General features: G+C 38.2%; 1 protein-coding gene across 8 annotated transcripts in view; it reads right to left on the bottom strand.

Moving 5' to 3' along the window:
• HECTD1 (HECT domain E3 ubiquitin protein ligase 1) overlaps positions 1–12239 on the bottom strand; it is a 67356-nt gene that overhangs the window by 23156 nt on the left and 31961 nt on the right. For 3 of the 8 annotated variants that reach the window (XM_064148332.1, XM_064148333.1, XM_064148343.1), the window contains exons 14-25: positions 11373–11648; positions 11189–11265; positions 9551–9685; positions 8781–8927; positions 8324–8418; positions 7790–7895; positions 6265–6399; positions 6043–6182; positions 5264–5587; positions 4255–4421; positions 3909–4085; positions 418–1254 (exon numbers count right to left, since the gene is read on the bottom strand). In XM_064148332.1, the coding sequence (XP_064004402.1) occupies positions 418–1254; positions 3909–4085; positions 4255–4421; positions 5264–5587; positions 6043–6182; positions 6265–6399; positions 7790–7895; positions 8324–8418; positions 8781–8927; positions 9551–9685; positions 11189–11265; positions 11373–11648 (2616 nt within the window). The remainder of the gene's footprint in view (positions 1–417; positions 1255–3908; positions 4086–4254; positions 4422–5263; positions 5588–6042; positions 6183–6264; positions 6400–7789; positions 7896–8323; positions 8419–8780; positions 8928–9550; positions 9686–11188; positions 11266–11372; positions 11649–12239) is intronic. The other 5 variants (XM_064148353.1, XM_064148335.1, XM_064148376.1 and 2 more) reach the window with 3 other exon arrangements.

Consider the following 12239-nt stretch of genomic DNA (forward strand, 5'->3'; position numbering starts at 1 on the left):
ACTTATTTCTTTCTATTCTGTTCTTTGTTCCTATGGTCAGAGACTTCACAAACTGCCATTTCTCTGGAAAACAGAAAACAACTGAAATACACAGATCAGAAAAAACAAGAGTCTCTCACATTAGCTACTGTTGCTAGTCTTTCAGTCTGTTCTCTTCCTGGATATGTAATAGACATCAAATTCAAATAATTTTCCATTTAATGTGTTTGACAGTCAATGTCACCTGACATCACAGGACAATATAACACTTAGCAGCTGACATGGACTCTCTAGCTCTTGAGTTCTACAGGTATATAGAAGGCCAAGGCTGCTCTTACATTCACTTCTTAATGAGGCCAAAAGAATCCACACTTAAGTCTAAAGAAAGCCAAAGAAATAACAAAAAGCTTCAAGTGAAAATAAATATAGCTTACTTACTTGCAGTACTCATGACATTTCTTCCCAAAGTATTAGTATTGTTATCACTGCTGCTTCGGCTTAAATTCATGTTGTTTGTGGCATTAGTACGTGCTATGTTTGCCACTCTTCGTACAAAGGACTCCAAGCTGGAAGTTTCCCGAGATGATAAATTAGGAACGCTTGCACTGGAGCTCATTGGTGCCCCAGCAGCCAACAAAGAACTGACCGAGAGTCTGTTACTTGCTGAAGAGCTTAGAGGTCGCTGGGAAGCTGCTTCTTTATTAGTCAGTTCAGAGACTGAACTCACATCAGGAGAGCTTACACTAACAATTCCCATGGATATAGCACTGGACTCCCCAGGAGTACGGATTGAGTTATCAGGACCTAACTTCCTCTCTGCATTTTCGTTTCCCATGTCCGCTGTTAAGGTGCTGGTGCTTGCACTGGAAGATGACCCTACCTCAGCCTGAGGCACACTATCAGCGGAAGACAGAACAACAATCGGTTCATGGACGTCAGTGCCTGAAACTATATTTTGCTCCGTTACACTTTCTGATCTCCGTTCCATTTTGGTCGAACCCAAGCTGATGTCGCTGCTACTGGCCACGCTACACACAGAACTGCTGCTTCCTTTTCTACTTGAGGAGCCTGCAGCAGCAGTCGTCTTGTCTGGACAGTTGTTTTTCACCAAGCTGCTCCATGACTGCGTTGTGCCTGAAACAGTGGATGAAACAGGTTTGGGTGATGCCGCTGAATCAGGGTCGTACCCTGGTGCAAGCTTGAGGTCAAATTTTCCTTCTGCGCCCATACGGTAAGAGTTAGAGCCACCAGCATCCCAGGTGACATCAATCCAGCCTGGAAAGGGACAGGAGTTTGTGAGATCCAGCAGAAAGCAGACAGGAGCGTGTCAGACAGAAGCTCCACAATGTGGGATCAGCTTCTCATAAAGGCTGCATGTCTGAATTCACAAAATCACTAAACAACCCTTAATGCCAATTAAAAAGGAAGGGTTCAATTGATTTGGTATCTTAAAACATTAACATTGAGGCAGGAGGTATGATCAGCCTTTATCTTCAGGGAACTGGAATCCAGCCAAAAGCAAAGTCTCCCTCCAAAAGGAATCTGACCTACTAGGACCTCTCAACAGCATTACTACATTCTCCAATAACAGAAATTTATGTAATAATCATTATTTTCTTGACAAAATTCTATAAACTTGAATTGTCACAAGGACATTCTGTAAGTTCTTTTCCTTGGCTAGATGCTTGTGGATAAGCATTGTTTACCTGACAGAAAATACTTTGTGGAATTGACTCGTTTGGAATTTCTTATTCTTGCTCTATGAAGTCAAAGAATTAATTTACTGATACTTGGCTCTTTAGGTCAACAGTTTACACAGACTAACATTTTTTTATTCATAGGAACAATCTTAGAACAGTCAGGTAAGGACTACTACAAATAAGATTTCAGGGTTCCAAAAAGAGTATTTTTTTCATGGAGTGAAACTGTACACTGGGACCAAAACCACACTGAGAAGTGATGCTACTTTTAAATTCCTTTGCTAATTGATTATTTGGTGTACCACTGTTTTTTAAACAGTTAAAAAGTAGCAAAACTGCAATAAAGGTAACGTCAACATTCAGTTAGCTAGGTCAGAAACAGAACAGAAACAAAACAATTTGTTTTGCTTGTCTGGAATACGTACTACAATCTCAGAGTCATCTGAAAAAAAATGAAACTTCAACAGCTCAGTCATCATTTGAATGATTTGTCTAAAGTTAGAGAACAAGATGTCAGTCCCAGATGTACACACATTGAGAGCTGATTTGAAGTAATTATTTTTTTTTTTACTAGAATCAAGCACACTTTTCCCTTGTAACTATGCAAAAGTCATCACTTCCTAGACCAAAATACATTACAGGTAACTTTCTACTTAGAACTATCACTCTGGAGGAAAAGTACTTTAAAATAGACAAAACTCTTTGGGTATGATTGGCTATATCATGCCCCATAACCAGGCCTAGATCGTGTTATTTTTGTATGATTTTATTCCATCTTCATGAGCTATATCTGAGTAGCTTCATGTCACTAAATCTTTAACGGGTAAATTTTTGAAGCAAGTTGGAATTTTTTTCCTTTCTACAGTTTATTTTCCTTTCACATCAAATACAAGAAAAAAAAAAGTTCCATGCTATAATTAAACATAATAATTTTTTCCCTTTACGAGTATCTGAACAAAGTATTTTGTAAAAGCACCACTAAATAACTGCTCTTTGTTTTGTATAGCTCCTTTTCTTAAAGTATTAATTACAAATACTTTTAAATCTCCACAATATTTTAATACATATTATGTCCTTGAGAGTCTTACTGCTCCAACATCACAGCTCTAGAACAGCTCAAGATTTGTATATCCTTGTGAATAATGACAAAAATGTCAATGGGATACTATTTTAAAACGCTGTTTTGAAGAAAACTGTGGCAGGAATAAGAGTCTGCTGATCCATGTTTCACATTTGGCATCACCATTTGATAAAAGAACCTCAATTTCACCTATGATTATCTTAAATGCAAAAGTTTTACTGCAACGTAAGAAGGAAAACACTGATTTAGCTGATACTACTCACCAATAATACCTAAGTCTTCAAAGTGAGGTGTAACTATGGATACTGTTGCATCTGATAAGAACAATATACAGAGAACTGAAAAATTCCCTACAAGCTATACTGAATGGCTTAAGCAAGACTCAAAAAGCTTCAACATATTTTAAGACATTGTATTTTGGACATTTCTCCATGTTTAAGAGCTGACACCTCAACAAAGCAGAAGTTTTAAGAATGAGCTAAGAATGAGCCTAAGAGTGGTTGGAAATGGTTCAGAAATGAGTCAACTCTTATAATACTCCAACACAGAGGGAGATGGGGAAAAAAGGTGGAAAGCATGTTCAGCTGACAAGATCACCACCTCTTCTGAAGCCTTTGCAGCATCTTAGCTTCCTCAGCACTGACTTCCTTGGCTGTTGCAGGTTGTTTTCCCTCATGTGTTAATTACTTTTCATGCTTTTAATTAAAACAGAAACTAACAACTCGATCCCCATGAAGCTAGCAAAGTAGGAAAGGCACAGGATACAACAAAAGTGAAGAAAAATACTGCAAATGCTAAGCTAGAAGGAATGAAGAAGGTAATTACAGATTTTGCAGGCCCAAAGCTTAGTCAGTTTGCATCTATCACCATCATATTCTTTTTTTTTCACTTCGTGACAGATGTCCAAGTAATTAATTGGTATTTTAATTAATCAAAGCTCAATAAAAGTTTCATTTGGAGAAAGATTTTTGTTTCATGCATTAATGTGGAATTTCACAAAATGTAGCACCTGAGCTCCTCCTCCCCAAAAATATTTATTTTTAATCAACTTCCAGCTACTACAAAGGAAATACTTTAATATTAGCTACCCATTACACATGAAGGAATCATGCTTCAGACATACACAAATCCAGGCAATCTGTGCTCACCATTATGCAGTTCTCCTGTAACAGTGCCTTCACCCTGTGGGCTTCCATCCTGATCTCTCCATTTCCAATCGATTCCTCTAATTACACGGGCTCCTGGAACCATGTACTTCAACACCTGAGAACGGACCAGGCGTCGCTGCCTTCGCAGATTTGCTTCAGCTTCTTTAGCAGCCTTACCTACAAGAAACGTAGATTGAAACAAAAAGTCTTAACAGTATTGAACTGGGAATAGTTTTGAGGTTGTTTCTAAACAAATTTCACTGCAGAAGTTGATGCTGCTTTTTCACAACGAGTTTTACATTGTTGCCTCAAAGAACAAAGAGGATGCAGACATTATTTTTCTTACCCAGCTGATCTTCACAGACTCCATTCACAGTGCCATAAAGTTCAAAACCGGACAAGGAGAGGTAGTGTGTTTGCCCACTGGCATTCTTTCCCATTTGTTTTATTCTAACATGTCTCCAACCTTGTTTCTCATCTTTTGGAGGATCTAAAGGCCATGTTGCAGTAGACCTTTCAAATAAATGTGAAGGGGTCATGGGTGGGAGAACCAAGAAAAAAAAAACAACACACAGACAAGCAAAACACTCAAACAACATTAATACTAAAGCAAACTAATAATTATGAACACATATGGATGAAATCTGAAAACTGTGAGGACTGCAAGATGCAAACTCTGGATGAGAGCTGCTCAAAGACATAAATTAATCAATTTTAACATTTGATATAGTGGAAAAGTTCAAATGTCATTATACAAAACAGAAGGAGAACTTAGGAATCACTTTTTGTTTTGCCCACCCTTCACAAAAATACAGAATTAACCAGGTTGGAAAACACCTTTGAGATCGAGTCCAACCTATCACCTAACCCTTCTAATTAACTAAACCATGGCAGTAAGTGCCTCATCCAGTCTTCTTTTAAACACCTCCAGGGATAGCAACTCCACCACTTCCTTGGACAGCCCATTCAAATGGCAAATTACTCTTTTTGTGAAGAATTTCTTCCTAACATCCATCCTAAACCTGCCCCGGCTCAGTTTGAGACTGTGTCCTCTTGTTCTGTCACTGGATGCCTAGAGAAGAGACCAACCCCCACTTGGCTACAACCTGCCTCCAGGTAGTTGTAAGACAGCACTAATGTCTTCCCTGAGCTTCCTCTTCTTCAGACTGAACAACCTCAGCTCCATCAGCTACTGTGCCTATTTTAGCTCCCTGATAGTTCAGATCATCTTACATACTGTACATATATAGATTCCTTACATACTGCTATTACACCTCTAGAACATTCAAATTAGTCTACAATACATTTTAAACTGAGCTCAGGTTTACAAAAAGCAGTAAAATACACTGACATACCCTGGTTCATTGAGACTACAGTCATCAACATGAGTATACAAAGTAGTCCAGTTCTGTCCATCCTTCGATACCTGAAAAACCCAATTTCTGAGAGCAGATCGTCCATAACCTCGAGCATGGCGTAATGTATAAGCTGATGGCACAACCCAAAGGCCAAGATCTATGGCAAACCAAGCATTCTTATCGTCATTAGTATGACAATTGAGGGCTGAACTGTCACGGCTCAGGATGTCTTCTAATCGGCCATAAGGTAGATTCCTTCCTTCTGAAGACGTAACCACTACTAAACCATAGGCTGCTGGATTTACCCACTCATATGCAGTTCTGTATCAAAAAGACAAGAGTACTGTTCAATTATTACTTATATTTAAAAAGTATCAGCAATGTTTTACATGTACTATAAATTATGTATTACCTTTATTAGAAACCAAAATGATTAATAATTAGGTGTCTTTAGAGACGTTCTAAACATCACTTCAGTACAGTGGTTTAAAAATAACCAACAAACCCAAGGCAAACAAAAACTAAGACTCAGTCTTTCCCATTCCTTCATTTCTTAGGTAAGCATAGAAAGAAATTCTCAATGCAACTTCAGAGATTCCTAATTTTCTATTTAAGTACAGCAAAGAGAAATGCAATTCCACTGATCACGAGTAAAAGCAACGATACCTCCCACTCCTAAAAACATTCTAATAAATAGCATTTATTATGAAGTCTCTCTCCCCACAGATCAGAGTTTGGTATCTGACTTAAAAATATGTAGTTCTGAAGAAACTCACTTGGCATTTGTTCCAATCCAGTAAATAATTCCATTCTCATCAAAATCATGTTGATGCCTGAAGATAAACGTTTGGCCTTCACGCAGCTTTCGCACAAAAACAAAGGAAGCCCTATCAAAGTCATACCACTGCTTTGCTACCTACACACGAATGAAAAGAAATCAAATATTAAAGATGTAGAATGTCACCTTGGGAATTGTGCATGTATAGTATGCTGCTCACCATTTTCAGGAGATACTGTTCTAGAGATTCAACAGTTGCCAAAGGCTCCATCTTCAGCATTCTACCAGTTCGATCTATTAGAGATGTCTCCCCTGAGGCACGCTCTAAACGAAATCTCAAGCGCCTTGTTAATATCTGAAAAAGCAGCTCAACATCAGTACAGGCTCTTCTGCTTAGGTTTTGTAACAGTAAGAAAAGAGATGTACTTCACTAAAGCTGTTTTAGCAGCATATCAAGTATTTTTGTCATGTAACTTAAGCAAACTGTATTCCAATTTAAAGCTTTAAAAATTCCCTGATATTCCATTTTGCTATTTAACCAAATGATTCTCTGACAGTCAGTATATAAGTCAACTTTTCATATGTTTTCATAGCTTTCAGGTCCAAATCTTGTAGACTACTAGCAGTAGCAGAAAAACTTAAAGTCTCATTTCAAAATATTCAATAGCAGCAGTTTCTGCAACTCTCTCCAGCTAACATCAACCCAGAGATACTCATACTTCACTGCCACTTTGTAAAATCCTGATGTGTTCTTTCAAACAGAAATAATAAAGACTCAACAAAAACTGGACAAAAATGAGCAATACTTTTAGCCAACCTACAGCTTTCCTTTGTAAGAATCTCCTAATCCTGCAGGTATCTTGTATTAACAGATGAATACACAGCCCTCAGCTCAGGAAGGACACAAACCAGGTCCAGAGGAGGGCCATGAAGATAATCAAGTGGTCGAAGCATCTCTCCTACAAGGACAGGCTGAGAAAACTGGGGGTGTTCCATCTGGAGAAGGCTCCAGGGAGGCCTAATAGTGGCCTTCCAGTACCTGAAGGGGGCCTACAAGGTTTCAGAGGGGCTGTTCACAAAGGCTTCAAGTGATAGGATGAGGGGCAATGGTTTGATATGAGATAAAAGTAGATTTAGGTTGGATGTTAGGAACAAGTTCTCCACCACAAAGGTGGAACACTGCAAGAGGTTGCTCAAGGAGATAGTTGAGGCCCCATCTGCGAAGATATTCAAGGTCAGGCTTGACAAAACACTGAGCAACCTGATCTAGAGGAGTATGTCCCTGCTCACTGCAGGGCAGGGTTTAACTAGATGATCCTTGGAGGTCACTTCCAACCCAAACTATTCTATGACTGCAGCCCATCCCTGCTCATCACAAATAAACATGTCCTGTAAGTATCTTCAATCAAATGCTTGCTGAAATAGTAAGCATACCTAATGGGGCATACTGCCATATATATATAAAAAAACCAAACAAAAACAGTATTTGAAGAAAAAAGGGAGAACAAGCACATTATCTTTTCAATCAGAAATTTACTTTTACTTCACAGTGTAAAAGTGACAGCAGAGGAACACCCAAATATTTATGTTAAGAGGAAACAGATGCCAAAACATTTTTTGCCGTTTACCTAATTCTATCTGCTTTTACAAGAAAAACCTTCATACAGAATTAATGTAACTTTTCCTGAGATTCATCCATAACATTCAGTTGTTTATCACTCACATTGTTCTTGCAGTACATTTACCTGAAGATTATAGGTAGATCCTGGTGTATCATACAAGTGGAGAGGTAGCCGTTCTATTGACTCTAACACTGCTATCAACTTCCGAATTAATGCAACTGCTGGACGACTGTGGAAGGGAACAGTTACCACATTACCATACAACAACAGAAAAAGAAATAAAACTCTACTGTGGCTCAGAGAAGTGTACTCAATCCTTGCAAATATCTTGACAAGCTATTCCTACTGATATCATCTCTTCTAGTCACATGGTAACAGCACAGTAAGAAAATTATTTATCTGGAGAGCGATGAGCAGAAGTCACTCCTGTATTTGTCACCAGACGTAATTTGATACAGCTGACTCTCACAAAAAGAATTCAGGAACACTTTCAATTGCTACTTCAATAGCAGACACTATCTTTTAAGGCAAATTTTCTACACCAGAGAGAGACAAATTGAAATGGAAAGAACAGTTCCTTTGTCTTTAAATTATTTTATATGTATCATACTGCTTCACAGATGCAAAGGTTTTTTTCTGATTTGCTTTTGGGTTTACCTTTCATCATCTTCATTTTCACTGAATGCTGTTTTGAAAACATTTATTCTTTCAACCAGCTGACTGCAGTCTTGTTTCACATCTAAATCTACATTCTGAAGGGAAAAAAAAACACAACACACATATGTTTTAATACTAAGCAATATAATATTTCCTTACACTAACAGAACTATGTGTTTAATCTCATTCAATTCCCTATTTAAAATCTGAATGTGACAAGTTAAGTGATATCAACCATGAGAACTGACCAGTGTTGATTTAAAGATTTTTAATGGTTTATTAGAACTTAGGTCATGTATTGTATTAGCAGGCAGGCCACTACTTGGAGCAGGTCTACCTGAATTTCAGTGAGACAGGAAGAAGCTACGTTTACAACAGACTTTTAAACTAAGGCACATGCCTACATTTTTATTTCTTAGAAAGTTCTTCTTAGGAGACTTATGTTCTATAAACTTACATTATTTAAAACTGTAAGCAATGATTGAACTAAGCCACTGCTGCACATTTCATATGGAGAAATAGTATTCTCATCCTTCAGTAGTACAATTAAGTTCTCCAGAGCAGTCTTCATTAAATCTCTCCAAGTATTTTCTCCCTCAATGCACTGCAAGACAAAAAGACAATTAAAATATATTCTTTCATTTGCTTCATTTGAAAAGGCAACGTCTTATGAAGTGTGCAACTAGGAATTACACACTAGAAAACTCCACATTTCAGATAGATACACTGCAACTTGATCCACCAATGTGCCCTTGTGGCCAAGAAGGCAAGCAGTACTCTAGGGCGTATTAGCAGGGCTGTGGTTAGTAGGTAGAGAGAGGTTCTTCCCCTCTACTCTGCTCTGGTGAGGCCACATCTGGAATATGTTGTCCAGTTCCAGACCCCTCAGTTCAAGAAGGGCCTCAGGACACTGCTTGCAATAGTTCAGCGCAGAGCCACAAAAGATGCTGAAGGGATGTGTTTTGAGGAAAGGCTGAGGGAGCTGGGGCTCTTCAGCCTGAGGTGACCTCATTTGTATTTATAAAGATGTCGAGGGTTAGAGTCAGGAGGACAGAGCCAGGCTCTACTCAGAGATACCCAAAAACAGGATAAGGGGCAGTGGGTGCAAGATGGAGCACAGAAGGTTCTGTGTGAACATATGGAACTTTCCTTCACATCATAACATAAGTCTGAACATAAATTATGTGATTTCCACTGACATTCACACATCAAAGGAGGCACACTTACCTGTCTATTTGTATGAAGCTCCCATGCAGACTCTAACTGTGTTGCTATGTTCCTCAGTGTTACAACTACTCCTCGAGGCATGCTTTCCACAGCTTTAAAATGATCATCATACAGATCTCGTGCCATAGTGCGTACCTACAAATGGAATTTGATAATCCAAAGTCATACCATACTGGCCTGACCTTTATTAGTCTCCATTATACTAGAAACTTGGTCGCCTTTCTAAGAAAGAGCCATGACACTCAAAAAAACCCAAAACATAGGGAAAACCCCAGACCTATCACACATCACAGAACACAAAGGTTGTAAAAGGATAAAGTACAGTAATACAGAGAACCTTGGGATAATCCACAGAAAGTAAGATTACTACTATATGTTAAACTACAGAACAAAGGTAGGAAAAGAGACAGGTGTCTATCTGTGAATTTGGTTTTTTACAACTGTATCATGGATCTGGTAATCTTTTTAGGTGAGATTAAGGTCTTTCTTTTTTATGCTTTAAACTGCTCTAGTCACACTCCTTAAACTAAGTCACACAAGTCCTTACTGTGACCTTACACCCAGAATTACTTTTCCTACAAAGTACAGATCATACAAGGCAGAGAATTGGTAAAGTTCTTATTAAACAATGATTTGTTTATAGCATGTTTTGACTAAAATCTTTACTTCTATTACCATCATGCGTCCTACAAGAATAAGGTCCCAAGCTTTGAAGCTACCTAGCACAATCTTCAATACGGAAAAGCACTGCCTTCCTTACATCACTTCACCTATCCTCATGCACACAGTACTTGGATTTTCAGTTTAGTCTTACATTTCCTCAGACATAAATGGCTTTACAAGCTGCAGGTTTTTTCTGGACAAAAAAATAACAGCTGCACTGTTAAAAACCACAACAGAGGTCAAGATTTAAGATTAGCCTGAGCCCGTGGCATCAGTTCGCCACTGAACGTATTGCTACTTCATGTTCTTTTTAAAAGCTACTCAATATCTTATTTCCTCTTTTTTCCCCTCAATCTCAAAGGGAAAGAAAAATTTTAGACAATTTTAAAATGAGCATGCTTACACATTTTGCTCCACTACCTCAACTCTTACGATACAGCCTGTTCACCTCCATCCCCTATTTATCAAAATACCTAGCATAAAATTAGTATCTTAATGTAGTGACTAAAGTAGGATCTGACCCTAATACAACTGTGATATTGAGCATAAAGTGAAAAAAATTACAGAATCACAGGGAATGTAGGTCAAGAGGACTGGATTCCTTAAAATTTTAAGAGAAAACTCATTTTCCTTTAGGAGAACATGAAGTTTACTAAGACCGCTGGAAAAAAGCACTTGCAGAATTGCTTTGTTTTCTGTGCAGTTTTCCCTTCCAATTTTTGAATAAATTCACAGATACATAGAATGGTTTAGGATGGAAGGGACCTTAAAGATCATCTAGTTTCAACCCCTTGGCCATGGGCAGGGACACAGTCCACTAGATCAGGCTGCTTAAGGCCCTGTCCAATCTGGCCTTGGTGTCTACTTGAAATCACAGATTTTAACCCTCTGAGAGGAAACAACTAACTAAACATAGTATAAAATAAAATAAATTCAACTAAATTGAAAATATAACATTAACAGAGGCTCACTAACCTTTTGCTTTGTCTTCTCCAGCTTAGATTTCAGCTTTCTTCCCCTTTTGCCTGTCCAGCCAGTCACAAATTCTGACCCTGCAACATATTTTTCAGAAAAGTCACAGTTTCTCACAGGTATAAGAAGCAACAATCAGGGAAATCTACCTTTTAAAGACTTGCTCCTACCTGCACATAACACATACCTACATACTTACCCAAAGAGGTTTCAGCTGTAAACGAATGTTTTGTTCCTCTGTTAGATTCAAATACAAAGCCTGGCAGATCTTCTTTCAGTATTGTAGCTTGCTGACCATCAGAATTGTGAATAGCAATTTCTCCTTCTTTTAAACAGGTGAGAGACCAATTTCCTACAGTAAGTTTAGCTGGCCCTGGTGCTGATAAAATCGGCTGGCTTGCAGTAGACGGTTTCACTTGGCTTCGAGCTCGTTGCAACTTCTCAAGGAACTCACTCCTACTTTCTATTTTGAAAGAAACAAACATTTTTTCTTTCCTTCCAAAAGTTGACCACAATCATCTATCTCAAACTTTACCCTACTTTCCCCAAGAGCAACACAACTGAGTACATTCAATGCAAAATTAAGTTTGAAATTAAGGGTCTTCAAGTGTTCTGAACTTTTCCCAGTGTATTTTTGTACTACAACAGAGATTTCACTCCACAATTGCATCCAAGTGGACAATGCAGCTCTGAGTGGTGCTACTGAGAAATGTATTAACTCATCATTACAATTGTAATAGAAACATCAAAAGAAGTTCATTATAAATTCTTAGTCTTGCACAAATAAGTGCATCTCATTATAGGCAGCAACAACTATTATCAAAAGTGATTTTTTAGAAATAGGAAATTAAACTAATACTCCAAGAGGAAAACAGCAATCAACTTCAGAGCTTAAAGCAACTGCTTTAAGCAAAAAAAACAAAACAAACTAGCTGCGTTTTCACTTGCTCCCTGTGATAGAACAAGGAGCAACAGGTGTAAGTTGCACCAAGAGAGGTTCTATCTCAGCACAAGGGGGAACTTCTTTACTGTAAGGGTCAGAGAGCACTGGAAC

The sequence above is a fragment of the Pogoniulus pusillus genome, chromosome 1 (genome assembly GCF_015220805.1).
Source record: "Pogoniulus pusillus isolate bPogPus1 chromosome 1, bPogPus1.pri, whole genome shotgun sequence".
In the NCBI taxonomy this organism is placed as follows: Eukaryota; Metazoa; Chordata; class Aves; order Piciformes; family Lybiidae; genus Pogoniulus; species Pogoniulus pusillus.